This window comes from Anthonomus grandis, chromosome 7 (assembly GCF_022605725.1).
Source record: "Anthonomus grandis grandis chromosome 7, icAntGran1.3, whole genome shotgun sequence".
Classification (NCBI taxonomy): Eukaryota; Metazoa; Arthropoda; class Insecta; order Coleoptera; family Curculionidae; genus Anthonomus; species Anthonomus grandis.
This window is the reverse complement of record NC_065552.1, coordinates 4,461,156-4,484,510: the sequence shown is the minus strand read 5'-3', so window position 1 is coordinate 4,484,510 and position 23,355 is coordinate 4,461,156. Positions and strand designations below refer to the sequence as shown.

General features: G+C 32.9%; 1 protein-coding gene and 1 long non-coding RNA gene across 3 annotated transcripts in view; one reads left to right on the top strand and one right to left on the bottom strand.

Annotated features, from left to right (window-relative positions):
- LOC126738423 (protein lin-9 homolog) overlaps nt 1–19,756 on the top strand; it is a 37,939-nt gene extending 18,183 nt beyond the window's left edge. For both annotated transcript variants that reach the window (XM_050443757.1, XM_050443756.1), the window contains exons 6-9: nt 3,783–4,060; nt 4,121–4,253; nt 4,308–4,424; nt 19,032–19,756. In XM_050443757.1, the coding sequence (XP_050299714.1) occupies nt 3,783–4,060; nt 4,121–4,253; nt 4,308–4,424; nt 19,032–19,180 (677 nt within the window). In that variant the 3' untranslated portion in view covers nt 19,181–19,756. The remainder of the gene's footprint in view (nt 1–3,782; nt 4,061–4,120; nt 4,254–4,307; nt 4,425–19,031) is intronic.
- Nucleotides 16,492–17,776, bottom strand: LOC126738424 (uncharacterized). Its single transcript, XR_007661333.1, has 3 exons — nt 17,376–17,776; nt 17,118–17,321; nt 16,492–17,055 (listed from the first exon to the last, which is right to left on the bottom strand). It is a non-coding gene; the product is annotated as an uncharacterized LOC126738424 (long non-coding RNA).
- Nucleotides 19,757–23,355: the final 3,599 nt, after the last annotated feature.

Genomic DNA, 23,355 nt, shown 5'->3' with positions numbered 1-23,355 from the left:
AGAATCCCTTGAACGCTTACGACACTTATCTTTCCACTCACTAACTTTAATTTTCCTCTTTTTACCATTATTTAAGCGCTTTTGATCACCAGGCGAAAAAACAATACTCTCCGCGCCGGACATTTTGTCGGTTGCAACGTTGTTCCGAGCGCGTCAACCTGTTTTCGAAGTCATTTAACGTGCTGCCATCTAAACCACATTCATATAAAACTGATACCAAAAACTGGCATGCGGTAGAAAATGTCGTTTACAACGTTATTTTCTGAAAATCTCAATATCGCAATTAATGTCGCTTACAACGTTGTTCGGCGGAGCCATTCAATTAAATAATTTCGCTTTTTGGGTCATAGGAAGTCTATCATCAGTGCTAACTGAAATTGAGTTGAGTGTTATACGCGTAAAAAAACATTATAGGTAAAGGTGCATAAATGAAATGTACTTACTTGTCAGTTAAGCCCAGAAGTTTTCCGTGGTGGGAACACATTTGATAGTATCAAAATTATTATTATAAGGAACGATAGTACATTTAAAAATACTTAAGACTATACGGAACACTAAACAGGACTGACACTAAAAGTTATATTGGTCTGTAGTTCCTCAAGATTCTCAGATGACAAAAGCAATGGATAGTAAAGTAAGGATAGCGATGGGTAGGAAAGTAAGGATCTACAAGTCCGTCCCACATATGAACAATCACAAGAATAACACTGCAGACTGTAAATACCACTCTTTGATAATGTGTCAAATTTATCCTTGGTATTGATCAAAATCGAACCCAAGTTGTTTTTAGTTTTATAAGAAATTTTTAATTCTGATTGGTGTTTAATGAAGCTATTATTAATATTCTTATTTAGATGAGAATTAATGAATGGTAGAGATATGAATTTACTATTTTTTTTTACCATCAGGAAAGATCTGTTTTTTTAATTAGCTAATTTGATTTTTTTTATTAAATATTAATTAGGTTGGGGACCTTAAGTTCCATTCCATATCAGACTGCACAACTAAAAATTCTATAAGCATTGGCAATTTTTTTAATTAAAAAGTTTGCTTTTACATTGTTAAATAGATAACAATTTCCTTATCCGAACAAAAAATCACTGTTGTAGTCTAATTTGTGTCACCAATTTATCACCAACTTGTACTACCGCACACCATTTATGATAATGATATCTAGACCGACTGTCGCTACTACCACTCTGACAGGTTCGCATAATATTGATTTTAAAGTGAAGTTGACTATAGGTTAACCTATTTTAACACAGTATTTCCTGCCCTCTAAGAACTACAATAAAATGTCAACAAAACATGAAGGACACTAACGTGCCCCCCTTTTTAAATACTGTTCGTCCTGTTTAGTGTTTGTATATAGTCTTAAGTATTTTTAAATGTACTATCGTTTCTTAAAATAATAATGTTGATATTACAAAATTGTGATTTTTGCTGGTTCTTCATGAAAGTAGGTAAATGCTTATTTCCTTTTTTTCTGTCTCTCTTGTCTGGTACAGGCTCAACTTTTCTTTGCTTGCGAGAAGTTGGTAATTCATCTTCTTCCTCAATATTATTTTCTTCATTTTTGCTTTCATTAGCAGAATGAATTAACGATTTACCTAGCGAGAGTTCTAAAATCAAGATAATCCATAATATCCTTCTTTGCATGATTTAAAGACATAGCATTCTCTCGGTATTCTAACCAGCTAGCAGCAATTGAAAAATCAAAAAAGTGATAAATGGTTCGAATCGTCCATTTGTCTGTTCGAGCACGCATAGGATACTTTCCAATCACTCTATCCAGTAGATCCACCCCTCCCATTTTTAAATTGTATTCATTTACTATTGCAGGCTGATTTATTGTTATGTATTTATTTTCGGTTTTGGATCAACGTGAACATGTTCCTAGTGGCTCAACGCCAGTAGATGATGAAGCAAAGTGTACAGGTTTCGAATCAAACCACTTGACTAAATTGACGTTGGAATCCTGTCTTACCAACTGGTCATGGGAACCTCTGCCTGATTTTTTTAAATCGTTATCTTTTAAAAATGTTGCGTTTTTTGGAAGCCTATTTAGTATCATGGTTCCTGTTAGGGTTAGTTTTCTGGACAATAATGCATCTATTAGTGGAATAGGTGTAAAATATCTGTCAGTGTAAACTGAAACACCAGCTGGTAAAGTGTCAGTTAGTTTGAGTACCATTCTGCCACCTATATCAAGCTTCTCTGGTACAGGAGTGAGCGCTGACTTAAGTGACAAGCCCTTTCCTTCGTACAAGTAAAAATCCAAAGGAATTTCAGTGGTGTTGGCTACTGGTTCAGGTTTTCCACGCACAAATCGTCGCATTATTACTTTACCATGGAATGGTATCATCTGTTCGTCGATTGATGCCGCCTCAGTACGTTTATTTTGTCTACATCATTTCAAAACTCTGACAAGCATTGGCCTTACTTTCCAAAACCTATCTAAACTCCTTTGCTCCCTTGATATCTTGTCATCTTCTACAAGTTTGAGGACAGCGCAAACCAAAATATCGGTCTCTGGTAATATTATCAGATATCATGGGAACCATCATTTCTCTGGACCAAAACATCCGAATTCTCGGATGTTTTGGTCTCGGATGTTCTTAACGAAAGTCCGTAAATTCCCATTAATATCGACACTCCAATAAACATTTTTATTTCATCAGAAGTAGTCTCGAAAGAACGACCTTTATCCTTTACTTCTCTCATGTTTGTGTAAAGTGCAATATCTTCGTAAAAGTCGTCTAAAATGTATTTTTCTGAATATTTGATGGGGGTACTCTAACTCTTTGTTTACATCAGCAGCATCATTCAAAAATGGAAAAGAATGTACCTCTAGCTTAGCAGTACGGCCCCAACTTGTTTTTCTTGCTGGGAGAAAATGGGACAAAGGTAGGTCGTCGTCTGATGATGAAGAGTCGGTTTGTTGTTCATCTTCAGCAAAATGCGTCAGGTCCTCCTCTTCATCTTCTGATGACAGCTCTCCGATATTCGACTGGTTCAAATCAATGTTGTCTGCTAAATCTTGAAGCTCCTTTTGTGTTAAAGGTCCTAAAACAAAAATATTATCATCAAAAAAAAAATAAAAACTAAAAGTAGTTTTTATCAACTAAAAAATAATAATATAATATATATCTGAATCGGTAGAATCCCAAGGTATCACCTTAACTAAAACTCTTCAAATCATCCGAAATTTTAACTTTTTTCACACTTTTTTATTAAATCGTAATTCTGCAAGCTACAAACTATATTTTAAACAAAAAAAATAATTAATTTTTCTATACTTACGTTTATTTATACTTAAAACCATGGTCCAAGAAACACAAGTCCAAACGTAAACAAACTGCATAAAATTAAAAACCTCAAAATGTCAAAATCGCGTGCGAAAAAAAATATAAACAGCATTGCCCGTGGGCATCGCCAATGATACGTCTGGTTCCGAGCGAAATATTAATGCGCGCTTTGTTTGAGAAAATAAAATCTCAACGTATCATCTATGATACCTGGGGTTTAAACTGACAACTGTGTACATTTTATGTATGCACCTTTAGTTATAAGTTTTTTACGCATATATACAACACCCAACTTATTTTCAGTTAGCACTAATGATGGCTCATACGCCGAAAGCGCTCTGCTTTAAAAATAAATTGCTTTGAATACATCTGGTTTAATTAATTTGTGTTTCTATATTAACTTAATAATATTATGTAATTATTCTAAGTGGTTTCTAAGTTATAACCAAACATGTCTGTGTTTTTCTCTTAAAGGTATAATGCCAAACAGTCCGGTGCCGTTCTCGGCGTTGGCCCAAGGCCGCGTCGGCCAATTCCCCCTAAAATATCTGGAAAAGGTCGTTTTAGTGATGAAAATCCTAAACGCGAAAAAAACCCGCATAAAGCAATTGAAAGCGATGAACTCGGAGGCGGAAAAACTGAACTCCTTCGAAGAGGAACTGACCGAGGACTTCGAGAGGAAATACGCGAACATTTTGATCGACTTAGAGAAGTTAAATATGGAACTGCAAACGTTGTTGGACGAGTTACAAGTAAGGGAATAAAAAAAAATGGTTGTTTTAGCGTTTGTATGTAATTGGGGTAATTTCCAGGTGTTTTGTCAAGAAATCTCTCCGGATCCTCACTTAACGGCCATTTTGACGCCCTCACTATTGAGGGAAAGGTGCAAGGAGGAGGCCAAAGAAATCGTTCAGAAACATAGCTCTGTTAACTATGAGGATAATGGTAACAATCAATTTTTTTGTTATTGAAATGTTTATTGTGTGTTTGTTATTTAAGGTACCTCAAGACATCCGGGAGTGTTGGACCTTATCACGGACCTGACCGCTCTGTTGCTCCAAATTAAAAATTTGGCCGATAGCGATCATAGCCCTTACGAATTGCAAGTACTAGAAGGTATGAATATTGTTTTTCTTTTCTAGGTTATATTGAAAAAAAAAGTGTTTATTGGCATTAAGAAACTAAGAAAAAAAAGAAAACCTTGAAATGAAGTGTTGGCTCTTTAATGCCCAGCTTCGAGGCACTTTATTGGACCGAAATATGAATGTTATCTAGAAATTCCATGATTTATTTAAATGATTAGTAGGTTCCTTTCTAATCCATTTTTCCCGAATACTTGATTTATTTTATTAGTAAATGATGCTACATACTTTCTATTTGGTTGACTTGTTTTCTGAGAACAGTTTCAAGATCTAAACTTCTTGTATATTAGGATTATGAAATTTAATCCTAGTTGTAATTATTAAAATCAAAAGTTCCGGAAAATTCAATCTGAAAACTACCGCATAACGATTTTTGTTCATTTCATTAGTTTTTCTAGTCGCTAGATTTGTATAGTAAGGTTCCGTGGCTGCTTATCGGCAACGTATTTATCGTAGAGCGTTTCTTTTCTTTTTTAATCTAATTTACAGCACTTATTTAAAGTGTTTGTATATAATATATAAAAAGTAAGTACTGCTACACGGTTGACATTCTCAATTAAGAGTATGCCAATAGTAATTTCTATATATTTGGTGTTTTCAACATACAAGTTCGGGGTTGGTAGTAGCTTGTCCACCTAATTCAGCCGGTTTAGGTTTGGGCTAGAGTCATGCATGTCATATTTAAATTTTTATCACAGTATTACTATTCCTAACAGATTTGTGTACCTAGAACTTATTTTTACAATCAAGTGTAATTTCTCGGTAAAATTAGCCCATGAATGTGATTATTTATTTATTTATTTATTTATACAATCTACAGACACAAAGTCCATTAAATGATTACAATTGGTCCTTAATGACCAATAAGCACAGTAAGCACTACATATTACAAAATTGAAAAAAAATAGATTCTTTGCCCCCCAGATAACACATTAGGTAACTCAAAAAAAAAAAACTAAAAAGAAAAAAACTTAAAAGTATTCTACATCAGATATATTTTTTTTAAACTTCCCAAATGTTTCGTAAAATATGTCAATATGAAATAGTAGGTTGGCGGCACTGGACATTCGAAAAATTGGCGACTTTTTACCTAAATTGGTATTTGTTTTTTTTATATAAAAAGTTCCTAAATCTCTATTGTTATGAATATTTACCGTTAAAAGCAGTTTTTCGAGAAGAAATGAACAATCTATATTATTATGAAGGATCTTATGCGTAAACAACAAGCAGGCCACAGTTCTTCTGGAAGTAAGTTTTTTTAAATTAAATTCTGTCAAAAGATTTTCATAAGATATATCCATCAGATACACACCATGTTTTTTATAGTACAAATACCGCAAAAACCTTTTTTGAACTTTTTCCAACATTTGTTCGTAAACCGAATAGAATGGACACCAAACAATCGAGGCATATTCCAATATGCTGCGAACATAGACATTATAGAGAGTAGTAATGGTCTTTAAATTAGTAAAGTTACAGGCATTACGAATTATAAAACCCAAAATCTTAAATGCCTTATTAACAACCGTGTTAATATGAGCATCGAAATGCAACTTATTGTCGAAAACTACTCCCAAGTCTTTTATTTCTGTTTTACATTTTAAGACATTAGTACCCATTTTATAATTGTAATTAATTGCCACTTTTTTTCTAGTAAAATTTACTGAAATACACTTTTCAACATTAAAAGATAATCTGTTTTGTTTTGCCCAAAGTATTACTCTATTAAGGTCACGCTGAAGGAGTTCGCAGTCCTTAATACTATTAATTGCTCTATAAAATTTAAAATCATCGGCAAACATTTCACCATCACAATATTTTAAGCACAATGGTAGATCGTTGATAAGACATAAAAAAAGCAATGGCCCCAGGTTAGACCCCTGAGGCACCCCCGACAAAGCGACAAAACTTCGAGATGTACACCCTCTATATACTACATACTGTATCCTTGATTGCAAGAATGAAGCAAGCAACTGCAGAAGATCGTGCGATAAGCCAAACCAATCTAGCTTTCTTAACAAAATGTCGTGGTTGACTCTATCGAACGCTTTAGAAAAATCGGTATATATAACATCTACCTGTCCGTTAGAGTCAACCACGCCATTCAGCTTCTGCAAAAATGTGGTTAAATTTGTGGCTGTTGACCTCTTATTCATAAAACCGTGCTGTTTTTCAGTGACAACACCGATTATATGATTATAAATTTTGTTGTATAATATTGATTCAAAAATTTTGCTTGGACAACAAATTAATGCTACAGGTCTATAATTTGAAATATCAGCCTTGTCACCACTTTTAAATATAGGAGCTATTTTTGAGGTTTTCCATAAATCTGAATACATTTTTTTTTTCAATATTAGGTTAAATATTATTAATAAGGGCTCAATTAGAAGATCAATACATGCTTTAAAGATATAGGGTGGTATCTTATCTGGCCCGATCGATTTTTTAGGTTTTAATTTTTTTACAGCGACCTTAATATCTTCCACAATAATACCCTTTACAAACAAAGTCGCATTTGTCAGAGGAACCGCCGGAGTAAAATCCAGCCAGAGGGATCTGATTGAACAATACTAGAAAAATGCGAGGCAAAAGCGTCAGCGATATCCCTGTTCTCGATTATTTCCTGGTCTCTGTATAACATTGGTGTATTGGATGAACAAGTACCTGACTTTGTTGAACTTGTGTACCTCCAGAAGTTACTAGGGTCGCTAGCTATTTTTGTTTCTACCTCCTCTATGTATTTTTTATATGCAATTTTAATGTCACTTTTTACTTTACTTCTGATATAAATGAAATTTGCTCTATCTGCGAGACTATTAGATTTTTTGTATTTTTTTCTCAATCTTTCCTTTCTCTTTAAATTTAAAATTATTTCTTTAGTAAACCACGGTAGGTAATGCTCTTTACATTCACGTGCCATTGGTACACATTTATCCAAAATATCATATATTTTTTTGTAAAAAATATTTGTTACTTGGTTCACATCAGAACTGCTTTTTAGATCATCCCAGTTAACATTTTTAAGCAATCTGTAAAGTTTTAAAAAGTCTGCCTTTTTATAGTTATATTGGCTATTAAAAGTTTTTTTGTTAGAAGTATTGCTAAATTCAAGCTTGCAAAACAAAGTGGGATGATCCGGATATTCCCTTATAAAAGGAGAGTTGTTTCTGTTTAAAATTAAAGAAAAATTGCTCAGAACAAGATCAAGAACCCTATTTCTATCGTTAAGAATTTTATTATGTTGTCGCAAGTCTAACAGGTTTATCATTTGTAAATATCTACTTTCTATGTTATTAAAAATATTCCTATTTTCTACATCTACTAAAGTGGGTATATTAAAGTCCCCTAAAATAAGAATTTTATTATTTTGGCCTTGTAGATACCTTTCTGCAGTATCAAAAAATTCACTATAAGTGTCATATGATATCCTTGGAGGTATATAAGTACTACATAAATACAAGTTTTGAGAAGAAAAACATAATTTAATCCAGATATCCTCTATGTTACTATTATTGCACGATATGGGTAACTGTTGGGATGATATTTCTGTCTTGACGGCGACCAGGGTTCCCCCTCCCGTTCCTTTACCTGATCGAATTAGGTCACGATCTTTTCGATAAACTATATATCTTTGATCGATAAACTCGCGGTCATAGATAGATGGCTGGATCCAAGTCTCCGTCAAGACAATAACATCATAATCTGAAGAAGAGATTGATAGCCTAAGATTAAATAACTTAGAATTAAGACCTTGACAGTTTTGATAGTAAACTTTTAAATATTTACCTTCATTTTCAGTTAACATCAATCAATGAATTTTCTGTATATATTACAAACTTCTTCGAAGTGTCATTTTTTCGCATACAAATTTTTCCATCCCTCACCCACAAGTATTTTATGTTTTCTTTCCTTTTATAGTCACGACACTTCTTAAACAACGCACGATTAGACTTTGTTAGAGATTCGTTGATGTACACGGGCTTTTTCGCGTGAACCCCCTGCACACCCTCACATATATTGCCCACACAAAGATCCCGTCTCACTTTTTTAGCACCAAGAAACTGTTCCTTTTTAATCTTTGAAATAAACTTCACATACTTGGAACGAGGTTCATGTTTTTCTTTCTGGACCTCCCCTATACGATAGCAGTGATCTATGTGATCCTCCCCAATATTGACGTTTAAGGCTCTGGCAATCTTCACCATCAAAACGACTGTAGAGATTACATTTTCATCCCTTAGTTCAGGGACGCCAACTATCTCAACACTGTTAGATCTTGAATGTTGTTCTTCATCATTATGTCCCCTTAAATGGAGTATAACGAGTTTTACTGTGATTTTAAGGCTGATTATAACAGGATTGATAATTATTTATGTGGAGTTGACTGGGTTTCTGTTCTAAACTCATCTGACGTAAATATTCTAGTGTCAGAATTTTATCATACTTCTCTGGCTCTTTTTATCCGCTAAAAAGATACAGAATCTCCCAGTTTCCTGTGTGGTTCTCGGCTGCGTTAAGATCTTTGGTGAAGCAAATGAAAGTGGGCGACAAGTGGTATCAGTCCAGTAATAGAGTGGTTGATTATGAAAATCTCAGAGCAAGATGTGCGGATGTGTTGAGCGGTCAGTGTTACCGCGATTATATTTCTCGTACCGAGAATAATCTATTGTTAAATCCTGGGTTATTCTGGAAACATGTAAGCAATGTTAAAAAGTCAAATATTATTCCTAAACACATGTTTTTTAATGACGAAACTAGTGATGAGGGTGGTGATACTGTTAATTTATTTGCCAAATATCTGTCAAACGTATATTCTGATAAAGCATTTCAAATACCTGAATATTACATGACAGGGCTTGTGGATCAATTCGATGTAAAATTTGTAGGGTTATCTTTAGTAGAGGTTTTTGACGAGATTCTTGGCTTACAGAGCAAGACTTCTGCGGGACCGGATGGCATACCCAGCTTGCTACTTCGTGAATGTGTATGTATTCTGTCGAAGCCTATTTGCACTTTATTCAATCTGTCTTTAAAGTCGGGAGTATTTCCTTCTTTTTGGAAGAATTCGTATATTACGCCTATATTTAAGTCTGGTCATACTAGTGATGTCAGTAATTATCGGGGAGTTTGTAGACAGTCAACCTTGCCTAAACTTGTAACCAAGCAATTGTCATGGCAATGTAAAAGCCTTACTATTAACAGCCAACATGGTTTTCAAAAAGGTCGTTCCACTGTTACTAACTTAATATGTTATGAAGATTATTTGTTTAATGCTTTTGGTAAGGGTTCACGAGTTGATGCTGTTTATACGGATTTTTCGAAGGCGTTCGACAGAGTTAATCATGCGCTTCTACTGGCAAAGCTCCAAGCTTTGGGTTTTGGATCAAATGTTATTTGTTGGCTAAGGGACTATCTACTGGGTAGATCGCAATGTATACGGCTTAATAACTTCTTATCTTTATCTAGCAGCTTTTCTGTGCCATCTGGCGTTCCTCAGGGGTCACATGTGGGTCCGTTGCTTTTTACAATCTTTGTTAATGATATAGGATTATTTGTAAGAAATTGTGTATTTTTATTATTTAAATAAATAAATAAATAAAAAGGACTTTATTTTTGACTCGGCGAATTTCAGCAATGCTGCTTTTAACCGAGTACATAAATGATCAGTATACATAATAGATAATGTTTGAAATACAAAAATATAAAAGATTACCACTGTATCTAAATTCACAATCTTAATAATTATAAAGAAAAACAGAAAAAAATATATAGGTAAATCCAAAATAATGAAATCATAAAAAATTAAATTATGAATTTAACGAACTAAACCATAAATTATAACAAATAACAATAATCCATGCATACAAAACAGTAATCGGCAAGAAGTTCAATATGTAATATCTAATTAAAAGACACAAGAAATAAGCAATAAGATGGAAAAAAAATCATGTAAAAAAAAGCATTGTTATTAATCTAATAAAGTCTGTCTGTACTTTTTTTAAAAGCTTGTCTTTGCAAACCTATCAAGCTGGATGGTATTTCATTTAAAAGTTTGCTGGCCTGGTAGCTAAAACAACCTCTGAAAAGGCTTGTTTGGTATTTTGGTATTTCCAGTCGATTTCTGTACCGTGTATTTAAGTTGTGTACAGAAGTTCTATAATAATATGATAGTTTGTCTATTAAATACTGAGGTGTTTGTGTTGTTATGAGATTATTTAGAAAGGAAGCAAAATGCAACTTTTGTCGTTTTTCGATATTAAGCCACTGTAGTTCTTTTATTTTGTGACTTATGTGATCCCTGATTCTTAAATTGAAAATTAATCGTGCACAAGAATTCTGTATCTTTTGCAATTTAAACTTTGTCCCACAATCAATTAAAGGTCCGTAAACATAGTTGCCATAATTGGTATGAGAGAGCACCAGTGATTCACAAAGTATTTTTTTAAGTGCAAAATTGATCAAATGTTTGCTTTTATAAAGATTTCTCAGCGCATGGTACGCTTTTTGGCATATTTTAGCAACATGCGATTTAAATCGCAAATTGCTATTTAGAATGATGCCCAAGTTTAGTACTCCCTCGCCCATCATTTTTACGTTTACGTTGGACAATACATAATCCCTCTTGTTACCAAAAAACAGCACCACTGACTTCTTTGGATTCAATTTTAGACCATTTTTATTTGAATAAGCATGAATTTGATCTAAGCATTGGTTGATTTGTCTTTCAGCTTCAAAACAGCCTTCCTTCTCAAAAGAAAACTGAATCTGACTATCATCAGCAACTTCTGGTTAATAATCACTCGCTGAGATCTTTGTGTTAAATAACCTCTTAAAAGTTTTATGGTTTGGTCGTTAAATCCATAATATTGTAACTTGGCACACATAAGTTCTGGATCCAGCGTGTCAAAGGCCTTGCTGTAGTCAAGTAACACCAGGGCACATTGTTCTCCTTTATCTATTGACTGGATAATTTCATCCAAAACATCCAGCAGAAATACCATATTCCACAAAAAATTCAGTAGAGTTGACAAATTTTTTAAAAAATATCTGCATACCAGAGGGTTCAAAACTAATTTCTCTCGACGTTAAGAACTTATTTCTAAGCATTCCACCTGGTGATTGCCTTGATCTAGTCAGGTCCCTTTTGCTTAAGTCACCGCTTGACAGATTTATTGTTGATGATCATTTAACACTCCTTAAGCTAGTACTTGATCAGAATTTTTTCGTTTTCAACAACAGGTTTTTTAGACAAGTTACTGGACTGGCAATGGGGTCTTGCCTCTCTCCTCTTCTCAGTGAGATTTTTATGCACCATTTGGAGAAAAAGATTGTCAATGGGAAGTTTGGTGCTTTTCTCACTGTATATAGGAGATACGTGGACGATATTTTTGTGGTATGGAATGGAAATGATCTGGAATTGGCGGATTTCCTTATTTCTATAAACTCTCTTCACGCAAATATCTCGTTTACCATTGAAGAAGAAAGAGATGGAAAGTTACCTTTTCTTGATGTTCTTATTTCAAAAAATACCAACAAACTTGAATTTCAGATCTACCGCAAACCCACCACTACGGATAATGTCATCCAATACTCCTCAAACTCCCCTTATTCCTACAAATTTGCCTCTTTTAATTCCCTTTTCTATCGCCTTTTCAACATCCCCCTTTCTAGAGAAGCTTTTCTTGATGAACTAAATATAATTAAACATATTGCTTTTAACAATGGTTTTCCACTTGATATAATTAATCGCCTTTATTCTAAATTCTTTAATAAATACAAACTTACTTACAACTTAATCCATCTTAATAATGAAAATAGTCACCTTTTTAGATCAATGTCCTTTTTTGGTAATATTTCTTTGCAGCTTGCAAAGTTTTTTAAGTCTACAAATCTTACAATTGCTTTCAAAACTACAAACAGTTTAAAAAGTCAGCTAGTTAGTACAATAGATAAGGCAGATTTCTTTTCAAAATCAGGGGTATATTCATTAAGATGTAGTGACTGTAATGCCATTTACATAGGGCAATCGGGGAGAAAAATTTCCACCAGAATAAAGGAACATACAAGTTTGGTGGACAGGTATAGGGATACTGACATGATCGAAACTAAATCGGCGTTTGCGAATCATTTATTGGCCTCCTCACATGGTTTTTCTTTAACTCAGGGAGCGGATATTTTGCATGAGTGCTCAAAAGGAAAAAAACTGGACTTGTTAGAAAAGATGGAAATAACTAAAGCTAAGAAGAGCCCTGTCCTTGTGTGTGTGAACGATATTTTCACGTTTGAACCTCACCTCATTTATAACAACCTGTCTTAAAAAAAAAGTCTTTTCTTTTTCGATGTTAGATATTTTTAGTTTTTATTGTTAAGATGTTTACTGATATTCACACTTAATAGCATAGTTCGGAGTGTTCCCCATGTTTTATCATGTTACTTGGTGGCCTATGGGTTAGACGCGCGCCTGTGAATCTAAAGGTTGCGGGATCGTTCCCCACTGGTGACATTTTAAATTTTTACTTTTTTATTTTTTAAGCATACATTTTTAACTATGGTGGGAATTGTTAACTTAACCTAGCTTTTCTTTTGTTGTTAGTTGTAATGTGATCTGTGTAGGTCTAGGTAATGAGTTTTATAAGCGTTCTTTTTGAAAAATATCTTAATGTATTTTTTAGGCCTGATGATGCTCCGACAGGAGCGAAACACGTGTAGCTTTTAAGCCTTTTTAAGAAATTATATAGATTGGATGAGACCGTGACTTTGTGTCCTTACTTTTGTTTTTGTTTTCGTTTGGTCTCTTAGAGAAAAATGGATGATACGTTTCTATTTATAGAAAAGATTATTTTTTTGCAAAAATTCGAAAATTTGATGTTATATTATCTTTTCAAAAATTTTAGAAACCACGCACAACAAACTAATTGGCCTTAAGTCTGATGATTTGAAATTGTTTTTGTCTATTGATTCTAATGTTCAATGTCAATTGTTACAGGATGACTTGCATAATCTCTATGAATGGTGCAAGCTTAATGGTTTAGATTTAAATGTTCCGAAGTGTTATTCAATAACTTTTGGAAGAATTCGCAATCTGAAAAATTTGCTTCTTACATTGTTTGATTATAGTATAGGTTCCACTATTTTAAAAAGGGTAACGGAAGTTAGGGATCTCGGAGTAATTTTCGATTCTAAGTTGACATTTTTGTCTCATGCTGAAAAGTTAGTTCAGAAAGCGTATAGAAATCTAGGATTTATGACTAGATGCAGTCAAGACTTCTCATGCTCTGTCTATAAAGTTCTGTACTGTTCGTTAGTCCGTTCTGGTTTGAAGTATGCTAGTCCCGTATGTTCTCCCGTATGTTCTCTATTTTATAAATCGCATATTGAAAATATTGAGAAGTCCAAAATAAATTCTTAAGAAATTGTTCTTTTAAACTTAAGGTTCCATTAGCTAATGGTCATACTGATTACAAGTCGGTCATTTCAGTTCTCTGTTTGGACTCACTTGAGTTAAGGCGTAATAATTCAGACTTGTGTTTTATTTTTAAATTAATATCTGGCATGACTGATTGTGATTATCTTTTAAATAGGCTGAATTTTCGGGCGCAAAAATTGACTAGACTGAAAAAATCTTCTATGTAGATTTTGATGGTAGTTCTTATGGACAGCATAATCCTATAACTAGAATGCAACGTTCTTTCGATAGGTATAGTCTTGACTTGCACGTTTCTTTTAGCAGTTTTTGGAGTTCTCTTAAATTAATTAATTAATTAGTGACTCGTTACTTTTACAGGTTTCTTTAAATTAATTTGTAACTTTGATTGATTTATGTCTTACTATTATAATCTAGCTTAAGTTGTATTATTATTAGTATTTTTTGTGTTATTTTATGTGGATACCGTTAAATAAATACATAAAAATAAAGATGTAATACTTGTTACAATAACTGTATTTCAAATAGAAGATAGATTTCAGCTGCTCTCCTTTTGGTATAGCATAAATAGTAAAAGAGTCTCAAATAGATTACCAAATTTAATGTATTATAGAGATAGGGATGGGATCAAATAAAGGAAGGATTTACCCAATTTCAGAATAATAATTCAATCAGTGATTGCAATTAACATGTGACCATTCCAAATCCAGTTAAACCAGCTAAACTTAGTTTGGGCTCCGATGCGATAGTGTGCTAAATTACTTCCTGATAAAGAGAAATACTCCTATTTTCCTACAATCTGCCATTCGAAAACTCTTAGCTAGTCTAATTCATGACCAATTATATTTTTATAACGAAGAGCAATGAATTAGTCAGCAATATAGGACGGGTAAGTCTACATTGAAAGACTTGTTGGTATTTCAGCGAAGTTTGTTGATTGTCTTGGAAGGGAGGATTCAGGTGGATGCCATATACGCAGACTTCTCCAAGGCATTCGATATGGCCGATCATGGTGTTCATACTCAGGAAGCTGGATGTTTTTGGTTTTTCCAATTTTATGTAGGACAGTTTGAGGTCATTTCGTCGGATAGAACTCCACGGTTAAAGAACGGCAATGCAAGACATTGAGTGTCAGTTCTTGTGTTCCACATTGTTCACCTTTACTTTTCATCATTTTCGTGAATGTTTTTAATAATTATTGGTTTAGGAACAATTACTTTTTGAGTTTTGCTAGAGACCTCAAAAATGTTTTATTCTCTATCGAGACCTGTTAAAAGTTATATATGGTTCTACTTGTGTCAACAATCTGGAAAGAGTCGAAAATAAATGTATCAGGTTTTGCTTATACAAACTTGATATGGGAATTCCCAATGATGATCCTCGAAGCGTATAATATTCAGACAGAGAAGAGTTTATGCTGATTTGGTCGATTTATATAAACTAGTTAATGGTCAAATATTCTGCGCTGAAATTCTTGAAACAATATCTTTCAATATTCTGTTCAGAAGTTTTACGAAAAATAGACCGTTCTTTTTACCATTTTATAATAAAAGTTATGCAGCCTACTCTCTTGTCGCAAAAACACTTAAAATTATTAGTTTTAGAGATTGAAAACATTTAATAATAGGATTGGTTTATTAGTATTATAATTTTTTTTTTGTTAAGTGGTCTTAATAATCAGGATATTGCGGACGATTTTGCATATTATTAGGTCAACACTGGGTAATTTTGGGTATTTGTCACGGTTTTATAATTGTTTTAAATATGCAGTGATTATCTCTTTTTGAGTACATTTTTAGCTATAACAGAATTCAGTTTTATCTAGTTTTTTAATAGTATTAAAATAAGGGTTAGGCTAAATTTTATTATTAGTATATTTGGTTCACTCTTGTTCACTCATACGTTTGTTATTTTTTAAAGTTCAATTGTTTTTTCCTTTAAACATTTAAACATAGAGATAACAGGAAGATCGGATTTTAGGCGTTGTTTACTTATACATCGCCTACTATTTGAATGATTACTGATGAATCTACAGGGTGTCCGGAAAAATGAGGCCAATCCACCGGCCACATATAGGGTGGACCAAAATAATGCGACTTTCGTTATGCCATTTTTTAAAATTTGGTGTGAGGAGGTTTTTTGAATCGAGAAATTGAAATCCGTTCACGGATTCGCTATACCTTGCAGAGGGCGCCACCTGTAGTAGGTTGCATGTGTTAAAAATACCAACACTTTTTTGTACCCCTGTATAACAAAGTTCTAGTAAATAACTCTAATTATACAATCTTTTCTTGTAAAAAAAGTATTCTTGGTAAATGTCGGCCTGAGAATCCGTTTATGAGATATCTTAATTTTAATAAGTCAGGTCTAATCGAACCGGATAATCCATTCTACGAAGTTAAATAAACGTTAAGAATTCTAAACAGTTTTTAGTCCATACGCTAGCTAAGATCCTGTGTTTTTGAGAGCTCCCCGCAATGTTTTTGCAGAATATTGTTGTGATATGAGTACTTATTACGAATCGGTTTGTTACCACGCCCAAATTTGGCACATTAAGTTTTTAGTTGCGATATAACTTTTAATGTGTCTTATAATTGTAAAATAGAGTGGACAATAATATATAGCAAAACAAATTTAATGATACAGGGTGGCCCAAATTTTAGAAAAATAATTGCAGTTAAAATAATTTGAACACAATATACTTTTTACCTTTATTTATTTATTGTACGGATTTTTACACTGGTTTATTCCTCCTTTACAATAACAAAATGAACAACACTCTAACCCAGCAGCCCTACAACGGCAACTATTTTGCCGCGAACATTTCGTGCAATTGCAGCTTGGTAAAAGATCGTCACTCGGGGGAAAAAGGTTAGTTACTGATTTTGGTAAGAGGCAACCATTCTCGATCTTGTATCCAAAACCAAGTGGATCAAGCAAAGTGGTATGTTCCAATATATTTAAACAAAAGTTTTGATTATAAACAATAAAAAAAGCTCTTAAAATATGAAATCTAATATTTGCACTAGTTGGGGGTAACTTTTCTAAAGAAACATTTTTTTGGTGATTTACTATCTCAGTTCATTAAAATGTTTACATTAACTGTCCTTGCGGTATACTTTTACCAAAAACTCTTCTGCAAGCCGAACAGAGCTTTCAATTTCACTTTTGGTTAAATCTAAAAACAAAATAAATAAGTGGTATAATTTTATGGATTATAGTGGTTATATATTATTATACCTTGTGGAAAGTTCAAAAGATACTTTTCTGGTTCGGCTTGAAAAGCAGCACGTTTTGTGCCAACTTTGCTCGTATAATCCGCTCCAGTCAAGTGGTAAAGTGCAGGAAGTACCAAACAGGTTTCTGTGCCACAACGCAATGCCATAATATGTATTGCGATGTCTCGTTTTATAGCCCCTATATTCCTGCTTTTATCCATAGTTCCTGATAGAGATTAAATTTAATATTTAAAACCAATAGTGTCGATAAAATCTTTACCTTTAATCCAACAGATTCAAATTTTCTAAAGTGATATAATGTCATGATTATAATGTCAGTATCAGATGACAAAATACATATTTTCTTATGATTTTCACGTGCTGCCTGAGCTATGTGAATCATTATTCTCATATCAGCTTCCGTAATCTCTCTTTTTTTCAACATTTTTAACAAATCAGAAGAAGATGATGTTGATTGAAACGCTTCGGTATTTGTAGCACTACAAACCAGTTGAACGCCAAGCCAGAATTAGTAACCATTTTTTAAAATAAATAAACGCAGAAAGGATTGTAGTCGAATTTTATTTTCAGTAGAGCCCCAAAACTTTTTTCCTTGGACTGTAAGTAAATTCCAGTCTGCCATGCGATCTGCTCAAATTAAATTGCGTACCAATCCTATTAAAACTAAAACATTATTCCAGTAATTAAAAAGATTGAATTCATCGCATCTTTTAAGAATAAAGTTTTAAAATCTACTAAGAATTTTTTTGTGGTCCCTTTAAATTTTTCATTAATAGCATGTGCTTCTTCCAAATTTTTTTCAAGAAATGTGTCTTGTAAGTTTTGAATAGAAATTATTTGTTCTTCGTAATTAGATGAGTCATATTCTTTAAAAAATGCTTCGAATTGTAAACGTTGCAGCACTTGTTTGCATGTTCGGGAGTTAAAGAAACAAAAGTCAGGTCATAGGCGCAGTTAAGTTATTAGACGAAGTAAAAATTTAATGTTAAAATATATTTTAAACATAATATATCAATTTAACACGTTAAATAAAAATTTAGATGTTAAACTCTAAGCATAATAATATGTATAGAAATTTGGTCTGTAGTTTTTGCATATTTCGGCTTACGTTTCGCATTACACTGCACACCCTCACTTAAAATGCACAAAATGTTTTTTAAATACTATTAGGATCATTTACAAACTTATTTAGAATTTAAACTACGGCCCCAATTAAATTTAAAGCACATAACATGCAATTTTAATGCATCAGATTAAAAACGTCCATATAAAATGCATTGAAATGTTGGAAAAACTTAATGTGCCAGAATCTTGAGAGGTAACAAACCAAAACATGCTTAGAATGGACTAAAAAAACATTATCAATTGTAATATTGCGGGGAGCTCTCAAAAACACAGGATCTTAGCTAGCGGTTGTATTATTTAGAGTAAATTGTTAATTTATTCCAGGCGTTTAAAGTACTTGACAATCCTGGTATCGTCTGCGTTTTGAATTTTATTCCAGATCCTTAATTTAATTTGTATTCAACATTTCAATTTTCCATGCATTTTAAATGTGTTTTTTTTTGTATTTAAGGCCACTTCTTCGAGATATCCTATTTAAATTTTTAAATTTTATTCCAGGCGAATTTTTCATATAAATTACTTGCTTATTTTGAATAAATTACTTACTTATTATTACTCATTTTGAACTTCTGGTATTTTAAGCCATTTTTTAGATAATCTGAACAATGATGCCTCGAACCACATCTTATATCCACTAAAAGAGTGATTTTTTCTTTTATTCCAGGCATTTAGTCATTGCCTCAGTTATTCCTTATGTGTTCCAGGTCTGACGATTTACAAATAAGAATTTTCCATACTTTTTAACAATATTGCGTATACCTTTTTATCGTTTTTTTTCTGTTTGTTTTAGGTACAGTCCAAAACATTAAACGTAAACTGAGTCCCCAGAACCAGCAAGTATTCCAACGGTCCGTCGAGGTGCACATGAAACAAATCGAAAACGGACTGATGAACATCAATCTCGATAAGCTGGTGATTGGACCAATAGCAAAAGTTTAAGTGATTATTTATGGTAAAAGTTTAAGAAAAGAAACTTTCAAAGTGGGAATACAGGGTGTTCCAAATGCAAATACTACCGAGTACCAAGAGTGAGTTAAATAACTTTAGATTACGTGGGAAAAAACTTCTCGATGTTTCATCGGTAATACTGAGTTCATTTGATTCACTCTGTATTTGTGTAAAAAATGTGGAGTGTTCTAGTTAAAAAAAAAACGAACATAATATATTGTGATCAATCTATTTAGATTTAAATCGTGATACGTTTTTATGCTGTAAAACAAAAATCATTGTAAAACAGTGCCTGTATCGTAGTCTAAGATTATTATACAAAAATAACTTTTTACTGACTGGATGTGTTCAGAGTACGTTTTTATTTATATTATGGTCTCACAATTTGTAGTTTTAAAGGTGGCACGTTTACTTCTGTTTGTAAATAATCTCCGACATACTTTATAATGATATTGAGTTGTAGTTAGGCAAATTATATTTTAGATTAGGTCAAGGTTTAAGAGTGTGCAATAACGTTTATAGAGAATTCGTTTTGTTAGCCGCAGAATAAAGTGAGTTTTACTGGAATTGTTTTTTTTTTAAATTAAATATATTGTCGCAAACTCAGAATCGCATGTTTTGTTACAGGGCCGTATCTAGGAGGGGGTTTTGGGGGTTCAAACCCCCCCCCCCCCCGAAAATCTTATAACGTAAAATAAAATTGAAACGACTGGTAACTATAACTCTTTTTATTTTAATTTACTTTTTAAAGTTTTAAAGGCGTCCAGGCTATAATTAGAGAAAAATATCCAGCAGCAATATATATGCACTGTAGTGCTCATTCTTTAAATTTAGCTCTTGCCCATTCCTGTAAGGTTCTGAGTATCAGAAATTGTATTGGAACAATAAAATCTATTGCAAATTTTATAAAAATATCAGCTATGCGCACTGAGATATTAGAAATAAAATTAAAGAACATGTTCCAAATAGTAAATGGAGTAAGTTAACATCCATGTGTGAAACTCGGTGGGTGGAAAATCATGATGGACTAATTAGGTTTACTGAAGTTTTTAAACCCATTATTGAAACATTAGAAGAACTAAAACAAGTAAGAGACATCGAACATCGAAACTTCTTCAAAAGCTTTGCAGCTCCTTCGAGCTATTATGACCAGTGAGTTTATTATCAGTATGTTAACAGCGTCCACTTTATTTGCTTTTACTCTACCGTTATGCAGAATTATCCAGACTGTGGATTTTGATCTATTTAGCGCTGTTGAGCATGTGAATACTGTTATTAGTCAGGTCAGGAATATGAGACTGAATATAGATCAAGAATTCAAAAATATTTGTAAAAAATCTGAAGCTATTATAAAGTCTATAGATGATGAAGAATGCATAAAAATACCTAGAATAGTTTCACGACAGCAGAATCGTTCTAATGCCATGGTAGCTACTGCAGAGGAATATTTTCGAATCACAGTTGCAATTCCTTTTTTTGATCAATTTATAGAAGAACTGATGAAAATCTGCAAGATTTGCAAATCACGAAAAATCACTTTCATTGTTATATTGTCTAGTACCAAATATGTGCGAAGCACACATAGTAAAAATGGAAGACTTGTTACCATATGAGGAATTTTTGGACCTAGATACGTTATCTGCAGAACTACAGTTGTGGAAACAAAAATGGATTAAGCTGCCTCAAGCAGAAAGGCCAAAAAATGCTCTTGATGCATTATTAGCATGTAATCCATCTTTGTTTCCCAATATTCATACTCTGTTGCAAATTCTGGCTACGTTACCTGTATCTACAGCCTCATCAGAGCCATCAATTTCATCGCTAAGGCGTTTAAAAGACTATTTGCGCAATTCAACTGGTCAGGAGCGGCTAACAGGACTTGGCCTTTTAAGCGTGCATAGAAATATTATAATTGATACCGCAGAGGTCTTAAATCGTTTTGCGAGGGAAAAGCAAAGAAATATTCAGTTGTTATTATAATTACTATTTTTAAAATTTTAACATTGTTAAATGTGTTTTTTAGTTTTACTGGTATCTTCTTTTAGTAAAACCTATTTATAAATCTAAGTTTTTTTTTATCCCTAATATCTCAAATGTCACTGGCCTAACCCCCCCCAAAATGTTGGTCCAGATACGGCCCTGTTTTGTTATGCAATTGTTAATTTAAGATTTATACAATATTCGCATTTGATAATTCTCAACTAATTAGTAAATATGATTAATTTAATCCTCATTCTCTATTCACAAAAATATATCATGCACAAAACAATAAATCACCAACCAGGCATATAAAATTAAGGACGAATTTACATCGGAACACACATTCGACGGTGAAATTACTCTCAAAAATAAACGAAAAAAATAATCCTCTTAAAACAGTTTTCGCTACTTCACCCAGATGTTGCGACTCGGTCGCGTCGCATCTGTTGCCCACATGTACCAAATGTTAATTGAGATACTTAAATTATTTATTAAAATTGACGAAGGCCTTTTGGAAATCACTAAATATATTATTTTTTCCACTTATTTTAATTTTAGTTCAGTGATGAGGTTTTACACCAAAACTTCGATTTTTAACGTCTACCGGTAAATTTTGTAAGGCGTGTAAAAAAATTAATGAGTATAAGTTAATAAATCCACTTTTAATTTTAACTTATTTATTTATTTATTTAACGTTATCTTTAGCAGCACTTAATGCAATAGTACGTCCAAAACAAATTGAAATTAGTGTCAGAAAGGCAAATCCTAACTTTGATAAATTACTTTAAGAACGCACAGTCAGATTTTTCAGACGAGTTTCTCTAGAACTCTAACAACATTAAAGTGGGGTATCCATGCCACTTTCAACTAAAACAAATCAATTGAAAAAAAATATGATGCAGCAGGTATCTAAGGTTAGTGTCCGATGATGATCTATTTATCAAACTTATTAAATTATAAAGCTTTAATCCCTAACAAATCAGCACATGCTTTTACAACATTTTTTATGTATAATAAAATAACACATTTGCTTACAACAATATAAATAAAATTAATATTTATTATAATATATTGGATTATTTAGAGTTTTCTTTTCTTATTTTCTTAACAGAATTTATGTTATTCCAGCAATTAAATAAAATTATACAGCAAGGAATTGTTTAATGTGTTGCGTACTTGAAGATAGCTTATAAATAAATTGGAGCTGGACGAGCTTGAAATAGAAAATTCTAGTTAAAACTAATAGAGTATTCAGTTACGATTATATTGGATTTAATTAAGAACATAATTATTTTTAATAATGGACTTATTACATTTCTTATTATTTGATACAGTGTACATAGTTGCTTCAATGCATCACACTGAAATCAGGCCACCTTTTGTATCGAAACAACAGAGAGGAAAATACACACATTGGCGGAACAGCGATAATGATTCATAAGAGTATAAAGCGGCTAGTTACTAAGATGAAATCCATATTGAGTAGTCATTTACATAGTATTGAAGATATCGAAAAGATATAGCGTCCAAATAATTCAAGTATATGCCCCTACAAGCTCTGCACCCGATGATGAGATAGAGAGATTCTACGAAGACATTTCACAAGCGCTGACAATAGAAACAGCACACTACAAATACATTATTGGCAATTTCAATGCTAAACTAGGAGTACCAGCGGGAAACGGAAATCAATATGTGGGTAAATTCGGACTGGGTTGTACCAACGACCGAGGAGAAAGACTGATCAATTATCTCCAAAAAGAAAGTATGTACTGTATGAACTTTTTCTTCAAAAAATGAGAAAAGAGACGTTGGACATGGAGAAGCCCGAACTTAAATACGAAAAACGAGATCGACTACGTACTAACCAATAAAAAGCTTACTATAAGAGAGGTTTCGGCCCTAAATCGCATTGATACTGGTAGCGATCACAGGTTGGTAAGAGCTAAAATAGAAATAAACGTGAAGAGTGAACGAAATAAGCTAATCAAAATACAACCATTTCCCACATCAAAAACAATCCAGGAAAACCGCCAAAAATTCCAAGCTGAACTCAACAAGAAATTGTCTAATAAAGAAGCACTGAACAGCTTGAATATAAACGACTTAGAAAATAGAATAAGTACTGACATTAGAACGACAGCCATGCAAAAAGATATGTGCCACTACCAAGAAAAATAATTCAA